Genomic DNA, 19,091 nt, shown 5'->3' with positions numbered 1-19,091 from the left:
TTTTGACTGAGCAATTTATATTAAAACCATTTTTGCTTCCCTTGCCTGTTCTCTCCTTTCTCTCTTCTCCCCTCTCCTTTTTCCTGAGTAACTGTAGGGTGAGAAAAGAAGCAGTTTTGCATTTCAGTACGCTTAATGCAGCCAAGAGGTTTGTTCATTGCTGCTTTGTACTTTCAGGCAAACGAGAAAATTTAGATTAATAGGTTGTTTATTTTTTTGCACGTTCCTCAAATCAAAGGCACCGGATTGCATTATTAAAGAAGTTTTGTGTGGTAGGCTTGGAACTGTCCTCACTGAGCTGTACATGAAGGCAAATGATTGCTTTTCATCCCCCACTCATTATGCAGACTGGCACAGGAATGCTGTTAAATGTGGTATCATGTACTATCACTTAAAGACCTTCCTTCTGTACAGCTGATGTTGGTTTCCAATTTCACAGGATGATCTGTCTTGGAACAAACAAGAAAAACCCTAGAAATAGAAACACATGTGTTCTTCTATTTTAAAAATTTAAATATTAACCAATTTAATAAAGAGAGATTTTGTTTAGAACACTAGTGACTGCTGCACAGCACTCTCAGATCTCTTCATTGGGACTTCTGTTCATTTGTATCTCATCTGTTCAGTTAGCAATAACACACAATTAGGCTTTTCAGTGATAATCTGCCCAGCCAAATTAATGAGGAAAATATTCAACATTATTTAGAGACCAGACTCATAAATGACGGATCCAGCTAGCTTTGGGTAGCTGACAATACATGACTGTCTTGTGGGTGTTCTGTACCAGCGGAGCAATAGTGTGTCTCTGGGTCACTGATTACACTAGATACTCTAATTCCTTTGGCATCCTGTGGTGGAAGAGTCTCTCTTGACCCAAGGCCTTCTGCTTTGACAGTAAAAAGTCTGGGGAACATAATTTAAGAGAAGAGGACAAGACTTTGCCTGTCTTATGTAAATGAGAGGAGAGAAGTTGCTTTGCCTTATAGGTTCTGCTTCAGCTCTAGCTAACATTCACAGCAAGAAGGGCAAAACCGTGCATTCAGTGCTGCAATTCATCATCATAGGAAATGGGAAGACCTGTGTTATGTGCCACACACCAGCATTACCAGGTGCACAGTGGAAGTAAACAGTGTCACAGTTACCAGACTGGCTGAACTGCTGAACTTTCTTTGTGTAATAGTAGATGTTATTCTTGTCTCAGACCTCATGCAGGATGGAACGATTATGACTTTTCTCATTGCATGCTGGGTTCCTGATTTTGCAGTCCCTTCCATGAATTAGAACCCTCTTGTTGGTCTGACTGCAACTTAGTTCCTGCATTCCATTCTCTCTGAGGGTGCAACCAGTGTTAGGTTTGCCAGCTCTCCCTAGAGAAAAGTGTTTAAAGAAAATCTTATATGTAGAGTTGTTTGTAAGATATAGTGTCACCTTCCAGCTGAGGATCATGCAGAGTTCCTTCAGCCACTTCTATATTTCACTTTTCTATGTTTGTTCATCTCTGTAGGTGGGAACTTGGAACAGCAAAGCCTGAAACAGATCCAAACAGGAGATAATTCATGTGAAAGACGACTGGGAGAATGGATGTTACCTTCAAATGTGGTGTGAAAGTGAGAGGAATATGAATTAATACATTTGTATAGCATGCCTATTTTACCATCCAATTCACTTAGAGTACTACTAAAATGCAACTGTGTCTGATGTAGTGAGTTTAGATACAGCTCTTTTGCCAGAAACACCAAGAAACAATTTTTTTCCCAACAGGACAACATTAAGAAACATTTAAAATTGCATGGAGCAAATAGGACCTCAGCTTATAAGATCTGCACATTTCCTTTGAGTCAAGAACATATGCTGAAATACATCATGTTTAAGTACTTCTTAAAGCTATATTGCTGTATGATTTGCACCATCTGATTTTCAGACTTGCTCCATAAGTCCCTACATCGAATGAGAAGTGAAGGGCAAATGTTGCAGCAAATAAAAGGAACATGTGTTTTGTAAGTTTTCACTGGCTGGAGATGATTAAATAGCGGCTTTCATCTTGACTCCCACTCTAAGGGTTTATCATACTTGCATTTCCACTATGGTGGTTTTTTTGTTTTTGTTTTTTTTCTTAACAGTCAGGATAGTGTTGCATAGGAGATGAAAAAATCTAAGTGAAACCACAAAGACTAAAGTTGTGTTAGAACAACCTAGCTGAGGCCCTAGCTGCTAGCAGAGGTTAATACAGTGCTTCTCGCTATGGATGACCCACCTCACCGTTGTCATTAAATGAGTTAGTCAGCAGGAACTGTATTTGGGGTTTTAGGACTCCTGCCATATTTTATTCCAAGTAAGGACTGTCCTACATCTTTTAGAGGTTGTGTTTTGTTTCTTCTTTGCATTGTCTTATAAATAGCCTACATCACAAGTCTTACGAGGAGCGGCTGAGAGAGCTGGGGTTGTTTAGCCTGGAGAAGAGGAGGCTGAAGGGAGACCTTATTGCTCTCCACAACTACCTGAAAGGAGGTTGTGGAGAGGAGGGTGCTGGCCTCTTCTCCCAAGCGACAGGGGACAGGATGAGAGGGAATGGCCTCAAGCTCTGCCAGGTTCAGGCTGGACATCAGAAAAAAATTTTTCATGGGAAGGGTCATTGGGCACTGGAACAGGCTGCCCAGGGAGGTGGTTGAGTCACCTTCCCTGGAGGTGTTTAAAAGATGGGTGGATGAGGTGCTGAGGGGCATGGTTTAGTGTTTGATAGGAATGGTTGGACTCAATGATCCCGTGGGTCTTTTCCAACCTAGTGATTCTATGATTCTGTGATCACAGCAGCAATCCATCCAGGTGTTTCCAGAGAATACTGATCATGCGTCCTTTAGGAGAAATCACTTGCATATCGTGTCTCATCAAAATAGTTTGCTCACTCTGCTAAGCTGTCATCCCACCACTAATCAATTAAGCGATATTCCTTTCTACTGCTCCTGCTGTAAAGGTACTTAAAAACATGCTAAAGAGTCTGACCTCATTATGAGGCACTGTGCCCCATGGACAAGAAGGCCAACAGCATCCTGGCTTGTATCAGATATAGTATGGCCAGCAGAATTAGGGGAGTGGTCGTCCCACTGTACTTAGTGCTGGTGAGGCCAAAGAAGGGCAACAAAGCTGGTGAAGGATCTAGAGCACAAGTCTTATGAGGAATGGCTGAGGGAACTGGGATTGTTCAGCCTGGAGTAGAGGAAGCTGAGGGGAGACCTTGTTGCTCTTTACAACTACCTGAAAGGAGGTTGTAGTCAGGTGGGTGTTAGTCTCTTCTCCCAAGAAACAAGCAATAGGGCAAGACTAAATGGCCTCAAGTTGTGCTGGGCTGATTTAGATTGGTTATTAGGAAAAAAAATACTTCCCTGAGAGGGTTGTCAAGCACTGGCACAGGCTCCCCAGGGAAGTGGTTGAGTCACCATGTCTAGAGGTATTTAAAAGAAGGGTAGAAGTGGTGTTTAGGGACATGGTTTAGTGGCGCACTTGGCAGTGTTAGGTTTACAGTTGGACTCAGTGATCTTAAAGGTCTTTTCCAACCTAAACTGTTCAGTGCATCTACTTTCAGCTTCTACAAGCTGGGATTACAGCATGGATTCATAGCTGCATTTGTTCTCCAGCAGATGGCTTTTTTTCCCCCTCTAGAAAGCCCTGTGCAACAACAAGAAAGTGTCCTTTTTCTGTCCACAGTAAGAGTTGCTCTTTTTTCTAGTTTCTTACATTTCCCTGCTTACCATAATATATGCATGCCATCGGTGTTAGGGCATAATGCTAGAGGATTGAGTGCATTTGCCTGAACTTTCCTCCAGCAAAATATTCTTAGCTTGTGGTTCATCGTAGATAGTCCATGGAAGTGTATTTAGCTGTAAAACAGGTGGCATTTGAGTTAAACTTTGACAAAGATGCATGATACCCATGAGAATCTCTCAGAATTAGTAGACATCTGAAGAGTTTAGAGCTTGCTGGGCTGAGCTTAAAGAATGATAAAAAATGGCTTTGTTTCATTTTTTAGAAATGAATATCTGTGTTAAATTCTTAGTAAAAATGTAGTTCTCTGTGTGAAACACAGAGAAAACAAACTTATTCCCTTCTCTGTCCTCTTCTCAATCTTTTTAAGAATTATTATTTTTTAGGACACACAGCTCACTGGAGTATTGTAAGAGTTAAAAATCAAGAGTGGTTGCAGAAGTTTAGCCAAAAGCATACCCTTAAAAGGGGTAGTTGGATGCCTTGTTTCAGGTTTCTCTTAGTGCATTCATTCTGTTCTGCATTCAGACTAGTTCTGTAGTGGTGGTCATTTATAATCATTAATCTAGCTCATTGATATTGTAATGGGCTCCAGACATTCTCTGTGGAGCTTACATGCTCCACTGCGTTTCCTTCTAAATAACTAATGATGACTTCTTCAGTCTTGTCATTAACCAGATTACCTTCTTCCAGATGGTTCTCTTACTTGAAATATATAGAATCACAGAATCGCTTATTGATTTGTTTTGTTTGAAGTTCATTTTCTTCTTAAGTTTTTACACTCACAAAAGGCTCTTGGTATCAGTGTCTTTGAGAGCATTTTACATGACTGAACAACACTGCCTAATCATTGGTCCAGATTCCACAGTACTTATTTTTATAAATAGGAGCTCTAACTGTTGACTCGAAGGCTCCTAAGCACAAGGTTCTTTCCTTTCAGACTTCTTTTCTCAGCATTATAGTTTCTGAAAGAAAGTTGGAGAAAACTAGCCAACAGTCTGACTGCATAGCCTGTCGATAACACTATAAATCAATATACTGTGCAGTAAAGTCAAAGAATGGCCAAGAATATGAATGGCTTTCTGTTCTTGGAAGATTCATGTTTCAATCGGGTAGCCAAATTGTTCCAGGTAAACACAAGCACACAGAGAAAGATGTGCCAGACTATCCAGTGCTTCGTGGATCACTACCGGCTTCTCAGGTTTCAACCACAGTGAGCTGACTGCTTTGTGTAATTGCATACTGGTGTCACTCATGCTGACATGTGGGATTCTACATTCTTCACAAGCCTGACCTTGCCTCCTTTATGGTTGGGCTCATGGTGGACATGATTCAAAGAAGCAGTATCAGAGTGCCTACTATTAGTGAATGTGCAGTTTATCTGTTCAAAACTTTGCAGTGGATCATTTAAGAGTAAATGCAGAGCAGAGACAGGAGACACATAAGGCTATCCTTGATCATGATCTAAATTATGCTGAAATGTTTTCTGTCTTTTCCATGGGGTGTTTGTAGCAACTGCATGGTTCCTTGAAAGCTTCTTCCAAACCAGTGGTTAAAAGAGGAAGGTCTAAAACAATTCTATTTCTTTTCATTGTCCTGAGAAAATTGTTGAGTGTTGCACTTCATGCTTTTGCATGCTGCTTTGAAGTCTGAAAAATGTGGGACAGTCAAGGTATTTGAAAATACCTGATTACACTGAAACTGGTTCACCAGAACCTTTCATTCGTGTTTCCTGGAAAGGTGGGGCTAGAAGTCAAGGAGATCTTTGGTCTGAGATCGCTACAACAATCTTCAGCATTTCTGTAGTTCATTGTATGTCCTCCTTAACCTACACCTCCTTTTCTTTTGGGGGCAATGTCATAGCTTTCTTCTGGTCCCTGGCCTTGCATGCACAACAAATGAACTGTCTGCCAACTACCTGTATTTCTTGGGGTTCCCAAAGCAGCAAGGAAATACTAAACTGTAACTGAAGACTTGTGTGCCTCTCCCTGGCCATACTCCCATTGTCACTAGACCTAGTCCATATCTGAGGGAGGAGGGGTTATATGTAAGGTCCTGTGCTGCATAAAATGCAGCTGCATACCACCTGCCCATTGACTCTGCCCATCTCGTGATGTGTAGCTATGAATTCTTTAGTTGTTTTGGAGATCTTAAGCTTAATGACAACTTGTTTTCTTGAATAGAGGCTGATGCACATCTTGTCTAAACATTACTGCTGCTGTTTGAGAACTTGGGGAAATGTTGATGGTCCCCTCCAGTGAAGTCTTTGCCAGCATTCCTGTACTTCACTGATAAAATTGCTGTAGGTCCCGTTTCAAGTGGTTGAGCAGCCTGCCACCCAGATGGCCAGAACTTCAACAGGAATGTTTTCTCCTTATTGTTTACAAGACCAAGTAGCTCTGGCATTGGACTGATTATTTTCTCAATGAGTGACTGAAAACTCCTCAAAAGAGGGAAAAATCAACTGTTAAACAAGATAGAAGCAGTCTAAATCTATTAGTTCACCTATTGCTTGGAAGACCTGCTAGTTACATCTTTAGTGACATTATAGAGAACAGAAAAAGTAGTTCCATAGTTGACACATACAAAGAACGTAAAATGTCACAGCATTTCAGTTATATATTACTCTTACTCTGAAATCATACCTTTTTTCTATTTATCTGTCTTAAGAGCTAAGTCTTTTGTTGTTTTGTTTTTGTTTTACTCTGCCTACATTTGGTAGACTAAAATGCCTCTAATTATCTGATGTCATTTCCCTTGTAGCTATGTACAGACTGAGGACTGCCAGGGGTGATCTCTGCTGTTCCACAGGCTTACCCAAGAATACACAGCACTTTTAGAATCATATGTATGTTCAGATGTTAGGACAGTCTTAACATTTCTTCTTGTATTTTTAATGCCTCTGAAGCATGAGGGATAGGCATACATTTTCATATTGTAGTCCACAAAACTAGCCTCTTTCTTTGCTTCAGGCCTATGTCCTTTGGAGAACGCTAAGTGTCCTTTTGGATCATACTCAAATTGCTGAGCATATCTTTAGGATTGTATGCACTTCAGAATATGCACAAAATTATCTTTGCGAATGTTAAAGAAAGCTACATGGAGAAAATTGGGTGTCCATGTAGTAAGTAAAATTTAAGTTGTTGTTTGGTCACTGTAGTCAATAATGTACTGAAATAATTAAACCAGGCTTTTTTGTTTGTCATCTTCTGTCTTCTTTTTCTACTTCTGGAAATACTGACAGAAGTCATCACTGCTTCTCCTTTCTTATTGTTTGCTGTTCCTGCACTTCAGGAGCTCTGAATTTTTTAAGCTCCAACTTCATCAAAGTCCTATTTTATAGTTAAAATGAGAAATAAGAGTTAACATTGTCTTTAGTGTTGCATTATGTGTAGTGTTAAAGTGCCCAAAGTAGGTGGAAAGTTCAGACTTGAGTCATGTCATTGCTCAGGGACATGGTTTAGTGGCAGAGAGGAATGGTTGGACTCAATGATCCAAGAGGTCTTTTCCAACCTAATGATTCTATGATTCTATGTTTCAGACAGTCTGTAGATTCAGGAATACCACACTGTATTAGTTAAACCCTTCCACTGTTGGAATGTTTTCTTTACAACCATGAGAGCTAAGACCTTTTTTAATGTTTCTAATGAATGTTTAAATTTTTCAGTTTGTGGATGTGCCATCCTAGCCACATAAAAATGCCAGATGATAGCCTTGAACTGTACCTTTGGCACAGCTCACCCTGCCCAGAGTAATATTTGCTCAAAGCTGGAGTAATGCTGCCACATGAAACGCTTGATACTGAAGGATAATTATGGGGTGTTTGAAAGGGACTAGAGGATCATTAAAGTTTGTATAAACAGCAAGATTCTGGGTTTTGGAGATAGGAGTGGAGCAGTTCTGTATATATGCAGGGTTTTTTGTTAGCCTCCAAGTGGTTTATTGATAAAAAGGCCCAAGATCAAAGGGCAGAAAAACAATAACACCATCTAGAGGATTTTACTTTTTAAAAAACCTTCAGCTTATTCAATATATGGTGCTACAGGAGCTTAATAATAATCAGCCCAGTGAATTTACCGTTCTTATGAACTCTCCCAATTCCCTCCAGAACAAATTACTTCATTCTTCACATCAGCTACAGGTGAATGTTTTCCTTCTTACCTGAGTGTCTCAGAACTAGCTTTCTGCTCAACCACAGTGCTAATCTCTTCTAACTGTCCTTTCTCGCAGCACTCCCTCAACAAATCTTTTTAGGTTAGTCTACTTAGCTCTCCACTATATTTGTCCTGAGACTGACACAGGTTGTTAGAGGCAAATCTCGCTAAATCTCTGTTACTCTTTGCCTTTGCACATCATAAGCTGAGTCTTTCTACCTGTTGTCAATGGGAGTCACCCAAGTCTGCTGCTTGGACCCATACTTCTTTTGTGGAGTGTGAAGTATCTTGTTTCTGAAGACTGTTTGCCTGCAGCAGCACCCCTGCACCTGGCAGGATTTTACTAGTATTCTCAGAGGCCAGGAAAGGCAATCCAGGGTGCAGCCAGTGCTGCAGGTACCATACAGGAAGAACCTCCTGACAGAGCCAAACTCTAGCAACATTGTGTGTTCTTCAGTTACCAGATCTGCTTTTGCAGTTGTGTTGGGCACAAAATCTTCTGAGGTCTTTTCCTGGAGATGCTCTGGGATCCTTTCTGGGAGGACCTAAACACCAGTGGAAAGAGTAGATGTGGTTTGTGAATAACCTGAACTCATCTGCCTGCTTGGATGGTAAGGATGCTGAAAGTTCTGTTTTATGAGTGTGCCTGATGACTGTTTTCACTAACCACGTTAGCACATATGGTCTAAGTACACCCAGTGAAGCTGAACCTACTTTTAATTAGGAGGATCATTAATCCTATGACAATGCCTTGCATACATCCTGGATTTTAAGAATTAACACATCTTAAGCAGGGAATTACCTGAGCCTATATAACAGTTGATCTCTTCTGAGATCTCTCCACCACCTTCTCTCTTCCTTTCACCTGGCCTTTCACTTCCACAGCTTGCTTAGCATAAGCTTTCATCATGCTAAGTTGAGTTTTCTCAGGAAGGGGCCTGCTGAGTGCTAGAGCCAGTACAAGGGGCTGTTCAGAACTGCAGCCTGCAGCAAGTGAGGGGAAAGGAAAGACCAGAAAGAGAAGCAAGACCTGCCCCTTTCAGCATGAGTAGAGTTTCCGACAGGCTTAGCTGCATGTTGAGCTTCAGCATCAAGAAGGCAGAGGTAAAACATCCAGTTATTAAAACTAAGAAAACCGTTTTTTGTTAGTATCTAGTGATATTGAGCCAGGCATTGGAACAAAGCAACACAATAACGCTACTTATGTCCAAGACTCCATGTAAGGCACAGATTCTTACAGTGATCCATGAAACAAATTTTATCATTACCTTCTTTAAACTATTCACTTGAAAACCCTTCCTTTAAAAAATGAAGTTGGTTTTGAGCTAACTTAGCAGAAATCTTTGTCTTCCAGTGCATTTTCCTGTTGCTTGAACGTGACAAGTAGGTCTCTCTAAGTTTTCTTCTGATTTTCCTATGCTCTTAAGACTATTTTCTAATGATTGTGGGAGCTCTCTGTACACTTCAAGAGCAGAATGAGCCCTGCTGTACATCTTACATGAACGTGCTTGTACAATTTAAGAGGAAAGTGTGTGAGTGCTTACTATTTATTGCTTAGTTTAGCTTCATTTATTGTTCTATCTCGAATTATGGGGATAATTATGTGAACTGCTGTTTAGCTTTTTGTTTGTTTGAAAAATAAGGAAAAACAATTTTTAAAATTAGACAAATGAACATTCTGAATCTGGTTTCTGTTTATTTTATATCTCTTCTTGTCAGTGGAAAAAGTGAATTAGTTAAAGAAACTGCCTTGAATGTTTGTATTTTGTTTCAAATTCTTATTTAAACAAGTAACAGGAACTCCCCTACCCTTTCATGATAGGTCATAAAATCTCTCAGTGCAAAATTTTATGAAAAATTAATTGAAAAGGCAGATTTATTATTTTTTTTTAGTAGAAAGTGTTATGAGGAAGAAGTGGTTTTTTACAGAGATATATGTTGCTGTTTAGGTCCTACGCATGGCTAATTTTGCTAGAATTCTTGGTTGTCTGTTTGGTATTAGCACTAGGTATATGGAGTAAATTAGATTATAGGTATATTGTGAACAAGACATGTGCAAAGCATATCCCATTAGCCAGATGTGAGTTGTGAAGTTGCAGTATTATCAATATTGGTGTTTATATTATTTTATTTTTTTTTGCAAAATCACAGCTCCTGTAGACAGCACAAGAACACCTAGACTTTTATTTTTAGGGGCTTTTGTTTGGTTTTGTTCTTTTCTATGAAGTTGCAAGCTTGCATGGATATGAGAGAATCCTAAGGACGTGATGCCAGGAAAGACTCTCCCAACATTAAAAATTATTGCTTGTTAGGCTGTTCTCTGTTATATTTCCAGGAGACTGATTTACAAGCTCTATGACTTCTGCTTCTTCGGCAGCACCTGGCAGCAGGACGGTGAGTTCTGTGGTGGGGTGGACTTTTTGAGGTGGTGGGAGCTTCCCGGAGCCGGGAAAATCCCAGAAAAAAAAAAAACCCAGGCGGGGGTCCCGCGCGGTGCCTGACGGGAGGGGGCGGTCCCGGCAGCTACCGCGGGAGATTTAAACTACGCCCCTAGGAGCACAGCGAAGAGGAGTGTGGCAAAGAGGTGTGGGGCAGTTTGAGCGGCAGTTTGAGAAGGCAGGGCGCAGAGAGGACCTAGGGAATAGGTAGAAGACACCGAAGACCATGGTGGCCACCCGGCAGAAGGTTAAAGCTGCTCCGTGTGCTGCAGCAGGCAGGGTGGATGCTGCCACCCAGATGGAGCCACAGTGGGTGCATGCAGCTACCCAGACCCTGGGCTGCAGGCAGTGCCCCCCTCCCATACCGGCTCGTGCCTCTGGTACTGGCCCCACTTGTGAAAGCTGCGCTCGAGTGGGGGAACTCCTTCACATGGTGAAGGAGCTAAGAGAGGAGGTGAAGAGGCTGAGGACCATCAGGGAGCGTGAGAGGGAGATTGACCAGTGGAGCAGGGCCCTCTCACTAACTCAGCAGCCTGCTCGAGCTAGTGTGTCCGAACATCATCCACCTGCAAACTGCACAGTTGGGGGAACAAGAGATGGGGAGTGGCAGCAAGTTCCTGCCAGAGGAAGGAAACCTGCTCCCCTCACCCAGACAGCAAAGCCCCAGATCCCCCTGGCGAACAAGTACCAGGTGCTGCAGGTGGAATCCAGCCCTGAGGATGAGGATGGTGGCTCCCACAGCCTAGAATCCTTCCCTAGGCTGCACCATTCTCAGAAAAAGATAAAAACATCCTCCATCAAGAGGAAGAGGAGGGTGATTGTTGTAGGGGACTCCCTCCTAAAAGGAACAGAGGGACCCATTTGCAGACCCGACCCACTCCACAGAGAGGTCTGCTGCTTACCGGGTGCATCAGGGAAGGAGGTAGCTAGAAAACTTCCTTCCCTGGTCCACGAGACAGACTACTATCCTCTGATAGTAGTCCAAACTGGTAATGACGACCTAACAAACAAAAAGGCCAAAGCCATCAAGAATGGCTTCAAGGCAATTGGGAGAATGATGGAGGGCTCTGGGGCACAAGTAGTATTCTGCTCCATCCCAATGCTAAATAGAGAGGAGCGGGAAGCCAGGATGAAGAATTCAATTAATACCTGGCTCCGAGCCTGGTGCGAGGAGAGGGGCTTTGGCTTTTTTGATCATGGGGGGGCTCACGCACCCCCAGGCTTTCTCACTAAGGGCGGGACACATGGGTCTCCTAGGGGGGCTAAAGCCCTTGCTAGAAACCTAGCCAAGTTCATAAATCGAGCTTTAAACTAGATGTGAAGGGGGAGGGGGTTGAGTCCAGGCTAGACAGGAACGAGCCTGGACGTGGGGAATTGGTGATTGGGAGAGGGTGCACGGGTGAGGACCACCAGTACCTCACCACACAAAAAGTGGGGGAGAACACACCTCGGGGTGTTAAGGGAGATGCAGGCACTCTGGTGTTAACTACTCCAGTTACCAGGCAGTTGGGAACGAACCCTGTTCCCTCTAGGAGGGCTGAAGGCTCGGCAGCTCAGCTGAAGTGCATTTACACCAATGCACGCAGCATGGGAAATAAGAAGGAAGAGCTGGAAGCTGTCGTAGGGCAAGGGGCCTATGATGTCGTTGCCATCACGGAAACGTGGTGGGACGACTCATATAACTGGAGTGCGGCTATGGTGGGGTATAAGCTTTTCAGGCGGGACAGGAAGGGTAGGAGAGGAGGCGGGGTAGCCCTCTTTGTAAGGGAGGACTTGGACTCCATTGAGATGGATTGTGGCCATCAGGAGGTTGAGTGCCTGGGGGTCAAAATCAGAGGAGCCCACCAGAAGGTAGATTTTGTGATGGGAGTCTGTTACAGACCACCCAACCAAGGAGAAGCAGCTGATGAGCTCTTCTATAAACAGCTGCGGTCAATCTCTAGCTCAATGCCTCTCATTCTTGTGGGAGACTTCAATCTGCCTGATATCTGCTGGGTGTACAACACAGCAGAAAGGAAGCAGTCTAGGAGGTTCCTGGAGTGCGTGGGAGACAACTTCCTTGCACAGCTGGTGAATGAACCAACAAGGGAGGGTGCCCTCCTGGACCTGCTGTTGGTGAACAGAGAAGGCCTTGTAGGGGATGTGGCGGTAGGTGGACGCCTAGGACTAAGCGACCATGAGATGATAAAATTTTCTGTTCTAGGTGAAGTGAAGAGGGTGGTTAGCAAGACAGTAGCATTAAATTTCCAGAGGGCAGACTTTGATCTCTTCAGAAGGCTGGTTGGTGAAGTCTCATGGGAGACAGTACTCAAGGGCAAGGGAGCCCAGGAGGGCTGGGAGCTCTTCAAAAGGGTGGTCCTAGCAGCTCAGGAGAAAGCCATCCCCGTGGTCCGGAAAAAAAGCCGGCAGGGGAGAAAGCCAGCTTGGTTGAATAGAGAGATCTTGAGGGATATCAAGAAGAAGAGAAATGTTTATGGGCTCTGGAAGAAGGGACAGGCCTCTTGGGTGGACTACAGGAGGGAAGTGAGATTGTGTAGGGAAAAAATCAGAAGGGCTAAGGCTCAGCTAGAAATTGGATTGGACAAGTCAGTGAAAGATAACAAAAAATCTTTCTATAAATATATAAATAATAAAAGGCGGACTAGGGAGACCATACAGTCCCTATTGGACACAGAAGGAACAACAGTAACAGGGGATGAGGAAAAGGCTGAGGTACTTAATGCCTTCTTTGCCTCAGTCTTTAGTTGTAAGGAGGGTCGTTCCGTCTGTGTACAAACCCAGGAGCTAGAGGAGCATAATGAGGCTCCCGTGATCCAAGAGGAGGTGGTCAGAGCCTTGCTAGCCCCACTGGGCAGCCACAAGTCTATGGGGCCGGACAGGATTCACCCTAGGGTACTGAAGGAGCTGGGGGATGTGCTGGCCAAACCCCTTTCCATCATCTTCCAACAGTCCTGGAAGACTGGGGAAGTTCCACTGGACTAGAGATTAGCTAATGTTGTGCCCATCTACAGGAAGGGTCAGAGGGAGGACCCAGGAAACTACAGGCCTGCCAGTCTGACCTCAGTGCCAGGGAAAGTCATGGAGCAGGTGATCTGGAGTGCTATCATGAAGCACATGCAAGAAAACCGGGCGATCAGGCCCAGTCAACACAGGTTCACGAAAGGCAGGTCTTGCCAAACTAACCTGATCGCCTTCTATGACAAAGTGACTCGACTGCTGGATGAGGGAAAGGCTGTGGATGTGGTCTTCCTGGACTTCAGCAAAGCCTTTGACACAGTTTCTCACAGCATTCTGCTTCGGAAACTGTCAGCCTCTGGCCTGGACAGGCGCACACTCTCCTGGTTGGAAAACTGGTTGGAGGGCCGGGCCCAGAGAGTGGTGGTAAATGGTGTGAAATCCAGCTGGAGGCCAGTGACAAGTGGGGTTCCCCAGGGCTCAGTGCTGGGTCCAGCCCTGTTCAATGTCTTCATCAACGACCTGGATGAAGGCATTGAGTGCACCCTTAGCAAGTTTGCGGGCGACACTAAGCTGGGTGGAAGTGTCGATCTGCTGGAGGGTAGGGAGGCTCTGCAAAGGGATCTGGACAGGCTGGACCGCTGGGCAGAGTCCAATGGCATGAGGTTTAACAAGGCCAAATGCCGGGTCCTGCACTTGGGGCACAACAACCCTATGCAGTGCTACAGACTAGGAGAAGTCTGTCTAGAAAGCTGCCTGGAGGAGAGGGACCTGGGTGTGTTGGTTGATAACCGACTGAATATGAGCCAGCAGTGTGCCCAGGTGGCCAAGAAGGCCAATGGCATCTTGGCTTGGATCAGAAACGGCGTGACCAGCAGGTCCAGGGAGGTTATTCTCCCTCTGTACTCGGCACTGGTGAGACCGCTCCTCGAATCCTGTGTTCAGTTCTGGGCCCCTCACCACAAGAAGGATGTTGAGGCTCTGGAGTGAGTCCAGAGAAGAGCAACAAAGCTGGTGAAGGGGCTGGAGAACAGGCCTTATGAGGAGCGGCTGAGAGAGCTGGGGTTGTTTAGCCTGGAGAAGAGGAGGCTGAGGGGAGACCTCATTGCTCTCTACAACTACCTGAAAGGATGTTGTAGAGAGGAGGGTGCTGGCCTCTTCTTCCAAGTGACAGGGGACAGGACAAGAGGGAATGGCCTCAAGCTCCGCCAGGGAAGGTTTAGGCTAGACGTTAGGAAAAAATTCTTTACAGAAAGGGTCATTGGGCACTGGAACAGGCTGCCCAGGGAGGTGGTTGAGTCACCTTCCCTGGAGGTGTTTAAGGCACGGGTGGATGAGGTGCTGAGGGATATGGTTTAGTGTTTGATGGGAACGGTTGGACTCAATGATCCGGTGGGTCTCTTCCAACCTGGTTATTCTGTGATTCTGTGATTCTGTGACTTTATGACTCTCGAATGACTTCACCTGTGGTAGAAAAGCAACCTGTGGAAATTATGTCCCCTACCATAATCCAGAGGGGATAGTTACGTTCCCCAGGACTCCAGCCTGCTTGGATAGTGGTTGTGCGTAAAAGATGATGGGAATTGGGAACTTAAATGTATATTCATCAAGGCAATCTGTGTGTTTCTGGGAAGTTACCAGTGTGACCTCTGAGGGCAGATTTCATACACTAACTGCAGAAAATATTCCCCTACTGCTTCAGGTGTATTTATAGCTGTCACAGTATTGTGACAGCATTGTAGATAGCTACTTCTTGTGCTGAAAGCAGCCTAGAATCAGCAGCAATGACAGCAATTCAGGCTAAGCCCTAAATGTTTATTGGCTTCCTGGGTAGATTTTACAGCCTTTACTGAGCTCCAGGCTGCTGTTGGTAGGAAAGATAACTAGTTTAAAAGTAGCTCCGGTGTGTCTGCACTTTGCTCACAACACTGACAGCAGTGAGACTGACAGTTTATACACATCATTTTGCATTCCTAGAGTTTGACTCCCTTTGGGTTAGGTGCCATCTTGCCAGCCACATACAAACCAGAAATGAAGCTGGTAAAAACAATGTGTTTTAAAAGCCAGGGACATACGAAGCAGCTGCCTTCATGTTTTCCAAAAGTAGGCCATTTTTATCCAGAAAGCGGTGTTTGTTTTCTAACATGGTACCACATGAACAAACTTCCTTCTCCGCTGTGCCTCTGAAACATAAGAAAGAGTCTTCCTCAGGCATTAAAAGACAATAAATTACTCACAGACAGTGAGATCTGTGGGGAAGTCAGGATTTTGCTAGTGGCATGATAGCAGCAGTACAGGATGGGCAGGAGTTTGAATAGCAGCACAGCAAAAATTATGACTGAACAGTTAACGTACTTCCTGTGTAATGCTAGCCATACCACTTACTTTCTGTACTTATTTTATTAAGCTTTCCAGCTCCGTCTTTGTGTACTGCTGTTTTAAAATCACTTTGGAATTTGTTATTAGCTGCTTTGCAGTAGAAGAGCAAAGTGCAGATTGCAATCTCTCTGTCCATCCTCAAACACCCGGTATGTCCAAGGTTGTTCCACTGCAAGAGCATGGTAGAGTGCATATAGCTCACTGCCCTGTGCTCTGGGGTCAGCTTTAAACTCTCAGTGATTTGCTTCATTTGTAACTGGAACTTGAGATGTAGTAATTTGTGGTGGCAACCAAACTAGCAGTTGTGGATTCAAGTTTTCACTCATTCTGACTGGTACCAGCCTTCTTTTCTTTCTTTCTTCATCATGCAACACTGAACACTATTTACTCAGCTGTGGCCTGGAGACAGGAAGGAGCAATGTGGTCATGCACCAAATCTGCCCTTGTTTATTACAAGCAGCTCTTGGCAGACAATATGGTGCATGGGCAAATGTAATTTTCTGCATGGTCTTCACTGACCTTGCTGTAGTGAATAGGAAAACAGTCATCACAGCAAACTCTAGACACATCTTAAGGTCTGTGGTGATCCCTGTTCCTGTGTGATAGGTACCCATGTGTAGTCTGAGAAATCAATATGATTTATTGGTCAGGTACCTGGGGTGTCCACAGGCTGACTTGTGTTATGGTATAAAAGAGTCTGCCTATGTACTTCAGTGACTAACTTCATACTGTCTCTCCAGGCATAAGAAGCAAAGGGCTTATTTCTTTAAAGAAGAAGAAACTTCTCTATACCACTATAGCTTTTTGTGCAGTTCCCATCCAGATAGACCATTTGGTCAAAGACTGAAACTGCAATTAACTCCACTTTTGTTGACAATGAACTTCACCCTCTGATGTGCTGGTTGGAGAGGATCTCTGCCGCCCTTTCCCAAAGTCTTCTGAGGCAGATTTCTGTTTTTGCTCTATTTTGTTTTGTGATGGATGCTGTGACTTATTATGAAGATGGAGGAGAAGAAGACAGTGTAAAGTTTTAAAAGTATGTTATTTCCACCAGGTGAGAGATCTCTATGCCTCAAAACTAATGCTTGCAGAGGCCCCAGTTACCCTCTGAGGTAACTGTTCTTTCCTCTGTATAGTGTCACAAAAGAGAATTAATACACTGAGAATTCAGCTAAAAATATGCATCTTCCTGCTTATGATAACTGGAACTTTTTCAATCATATCCTTTTGCAGTTATATGTAAAACTTGGTGGTACTTTCCTTGATGACATTCAAAGAACTGATTAGCTAACACTGCGTGAGGAAACCCCACCATTCCACTGGATACCAGCATTAATCCAAGCTCAGCAATGCAGTGACTGAAGGACCAAGGGAGTATCTGCAATAGAGAGCAGACTCTGATTTTTGTTTTAGTAAGAAATGACAATACAAAAAAGTTACACTGCCCTCATTATTCTCCCAGGCATCTGTAATTTCAGTGCAGTCACAGAGATTTAATTAACCTCAGCATTCAAATTCTGGAAGGAGAGAGATTCTGATGTAACTATCCCTACAGTAGAAGAGGTTGCACAAACCCCTGCAATGGTATTGTAGTTCTGCACAGACTGGGACTTCCTTGTGTTAGAGCAGATTTTTGACTGGGGAGCTGGCTTTTCCAGACAGAGCAAAATCACCCTAAACCTAAGGTGCTTTATTAAATAGAACTCCCAAGAGCAGTGCAAAGTATAGTACTCCAGAGACTGTCTGTAATGGATGTTAAAGAGTGTGACAACAGTGTTTTTCAGCTATAGGGTTTCCTGAGCTGGAGAGAAAAATAGTAGCACTCTCTCCTCTGCTTCCCTGGCTAATAATGTAGATACAGAAAAACTTGATTTTGGCTATAGTCCTCCTGTAGTATTTCTTTAGTCAGCATTGAAAATGTGAATTTAGTGGGCTTGGATGTCACAGTGAAACGTCCCTTTAATACTGCATACCTGCCTCTTGAAACATCTGACAAAGGCATAGGACTTTCCATTTCTCTCACTTTTCTCAGACTGCCAGGCTTCGAGAAGTTGTGGCTATCACCAGGGACAAGGTTGATTATTTGGATATGAGCCTAAGGAAGGCTAAGATGCGTCCGTGGCAAAAGAACTAATGTACTGTACCCTTAATCCTAATGCCTGTGCCCTTTGGACCCCCTCCCTGACTACTGCTCGGCTCTACTTCCACCCCTGGCACTTTCTTCCATACTTTGCATTCTTCTGTATATAGAAGTACTGCAAAATTGGTGCTGTTCAGCTAGTCTTCTCCTAAAATCCAGTCCACAGCCTTTTGGACTATGAACATACAATCATGTAGAGCTTTTTCACATCAGTATGTTTCCATTCCCTTGGGATCCTATAAGCTTCCCTAAGAGTCACCTCTTTTAGACTTCTCCTCCTGAACCGCAGAGGACTTTCTTAACCAGGCTTTCACAAAGCTGCTCTCTAAAACATGAATCATTTGATTGGTTTTCTTGTGTTTTTTGGATCTTTATTCTGTGCTTCCTATAATACAGTGACCAGATCTGTGCACATTATTCCAAGAGAGATCATCCAGCTGCCTTACCGAATGCCAAAGTAATAACGTCTGTGGTTTATGCTCTGTAGCCTTCCATACACAACCCAAAACTCTTGCTTGCCTTTGTTACTGCTGCCAGATATTCTGTGGATGGTTTTCAGGCGTATTGTGGTGAATGTTACCATGCCAATGAACTTCAGCAAATTTAAGCAACTTTGAAATTATTCCTTTTTCCACATTGTTATATTCAAGTCAAACCAAACTTTGTTCTTACTTGAAACTGCTATGTTTTGCTTACTTATTTTTCTCACTGAATCACTACCTGTTACCAGTTTCTCTGCAGGAGCCCCTTCAATAGTATTTCCCCTTTATCAGGCCTCTTTATGATGGTCTTTGCTGGAAACTCCATCTGAAGAGACCAGCTCTGAAGACCCAGGGAGCAGTTAGATTGTTGTTACTACCCAGTCTACTTGAATTGAGAGTATAAGGAAATATGAGGGTTTTTTCCTAGAGGAAGCAAGGAGAGGGATCTGCCTATAAAAGAATTACAATGTTCTCACCTATTTTTTCCTGCAGATTTGCTGACAGCACAGGAATACCACTGCCTTCTTCAGCTGCTCTGCCCTGATTTCCCGATGCAACTCACTGAGAAAGCAGCAAGGTGGGTCCTCATCCTCTCTTTTAAGGCAGGATCAGTCCTACACACAGACTTAGAAACTAGATCTGCAGGTAAAGGTACGGACAGGGACCTGCAGCTTTTAAGATTTTTGGGAAAAGAGATACCATGTTTTGAGGTGGAGAACAAGGTGTTTTTCTTGCAATGAGAAAGTGTATATTTAGGATATACAGAGGCTGAAATAGTGCGGAA

The 19,091-nt window shown here is 43.7% G+C and overlaps 1 protein-coding gene across 1 annotated transcript in view; it reads left to right on the top strand.

Moving 5' to 3' along the window:
* The window catches only part of CSTPP1 (centriolar satellite-associated tubulin polyglutamylase complex regulator 1), a 90,054-nt gene that overhangs the window by 53,849 nt on the left and 17,114 nt on the right, over nt 1–19,091 (top strand). The window contains exon 4 of the mRNA XM_069858126.1: nt 18,800–18,884. Within this exon, the coding sequence (XP_069714227.1) occupies nt 18,800–18,884 (85 nt within the window). The remainder of the gene's footprint in view (nt 1–18,799; nt 18,885–19,091) is intronic.

This window comes from Phaenicophaeus curvirostris, chromosome 5 (genome assembly GCF_032191515.1).
Source record: "Phaenicophaeus curvirostris isolate KB17595 chromosome 5, BPBGC_Pcur_1.0, whole genome shotgun sequence".
In the NCBI taxonomy this organism is placed as follows: Eukaryota; Metazoa; Chordata; class Aves; order Cuculiformes; family Cuculidae; genus Phaenicophaeus; species Phaenicophaeus curvirostris.
Note: the sequence above shows the minus strand (reverse complement) of the source record. Positions and strands in the feature narration are given on the sequence as shown.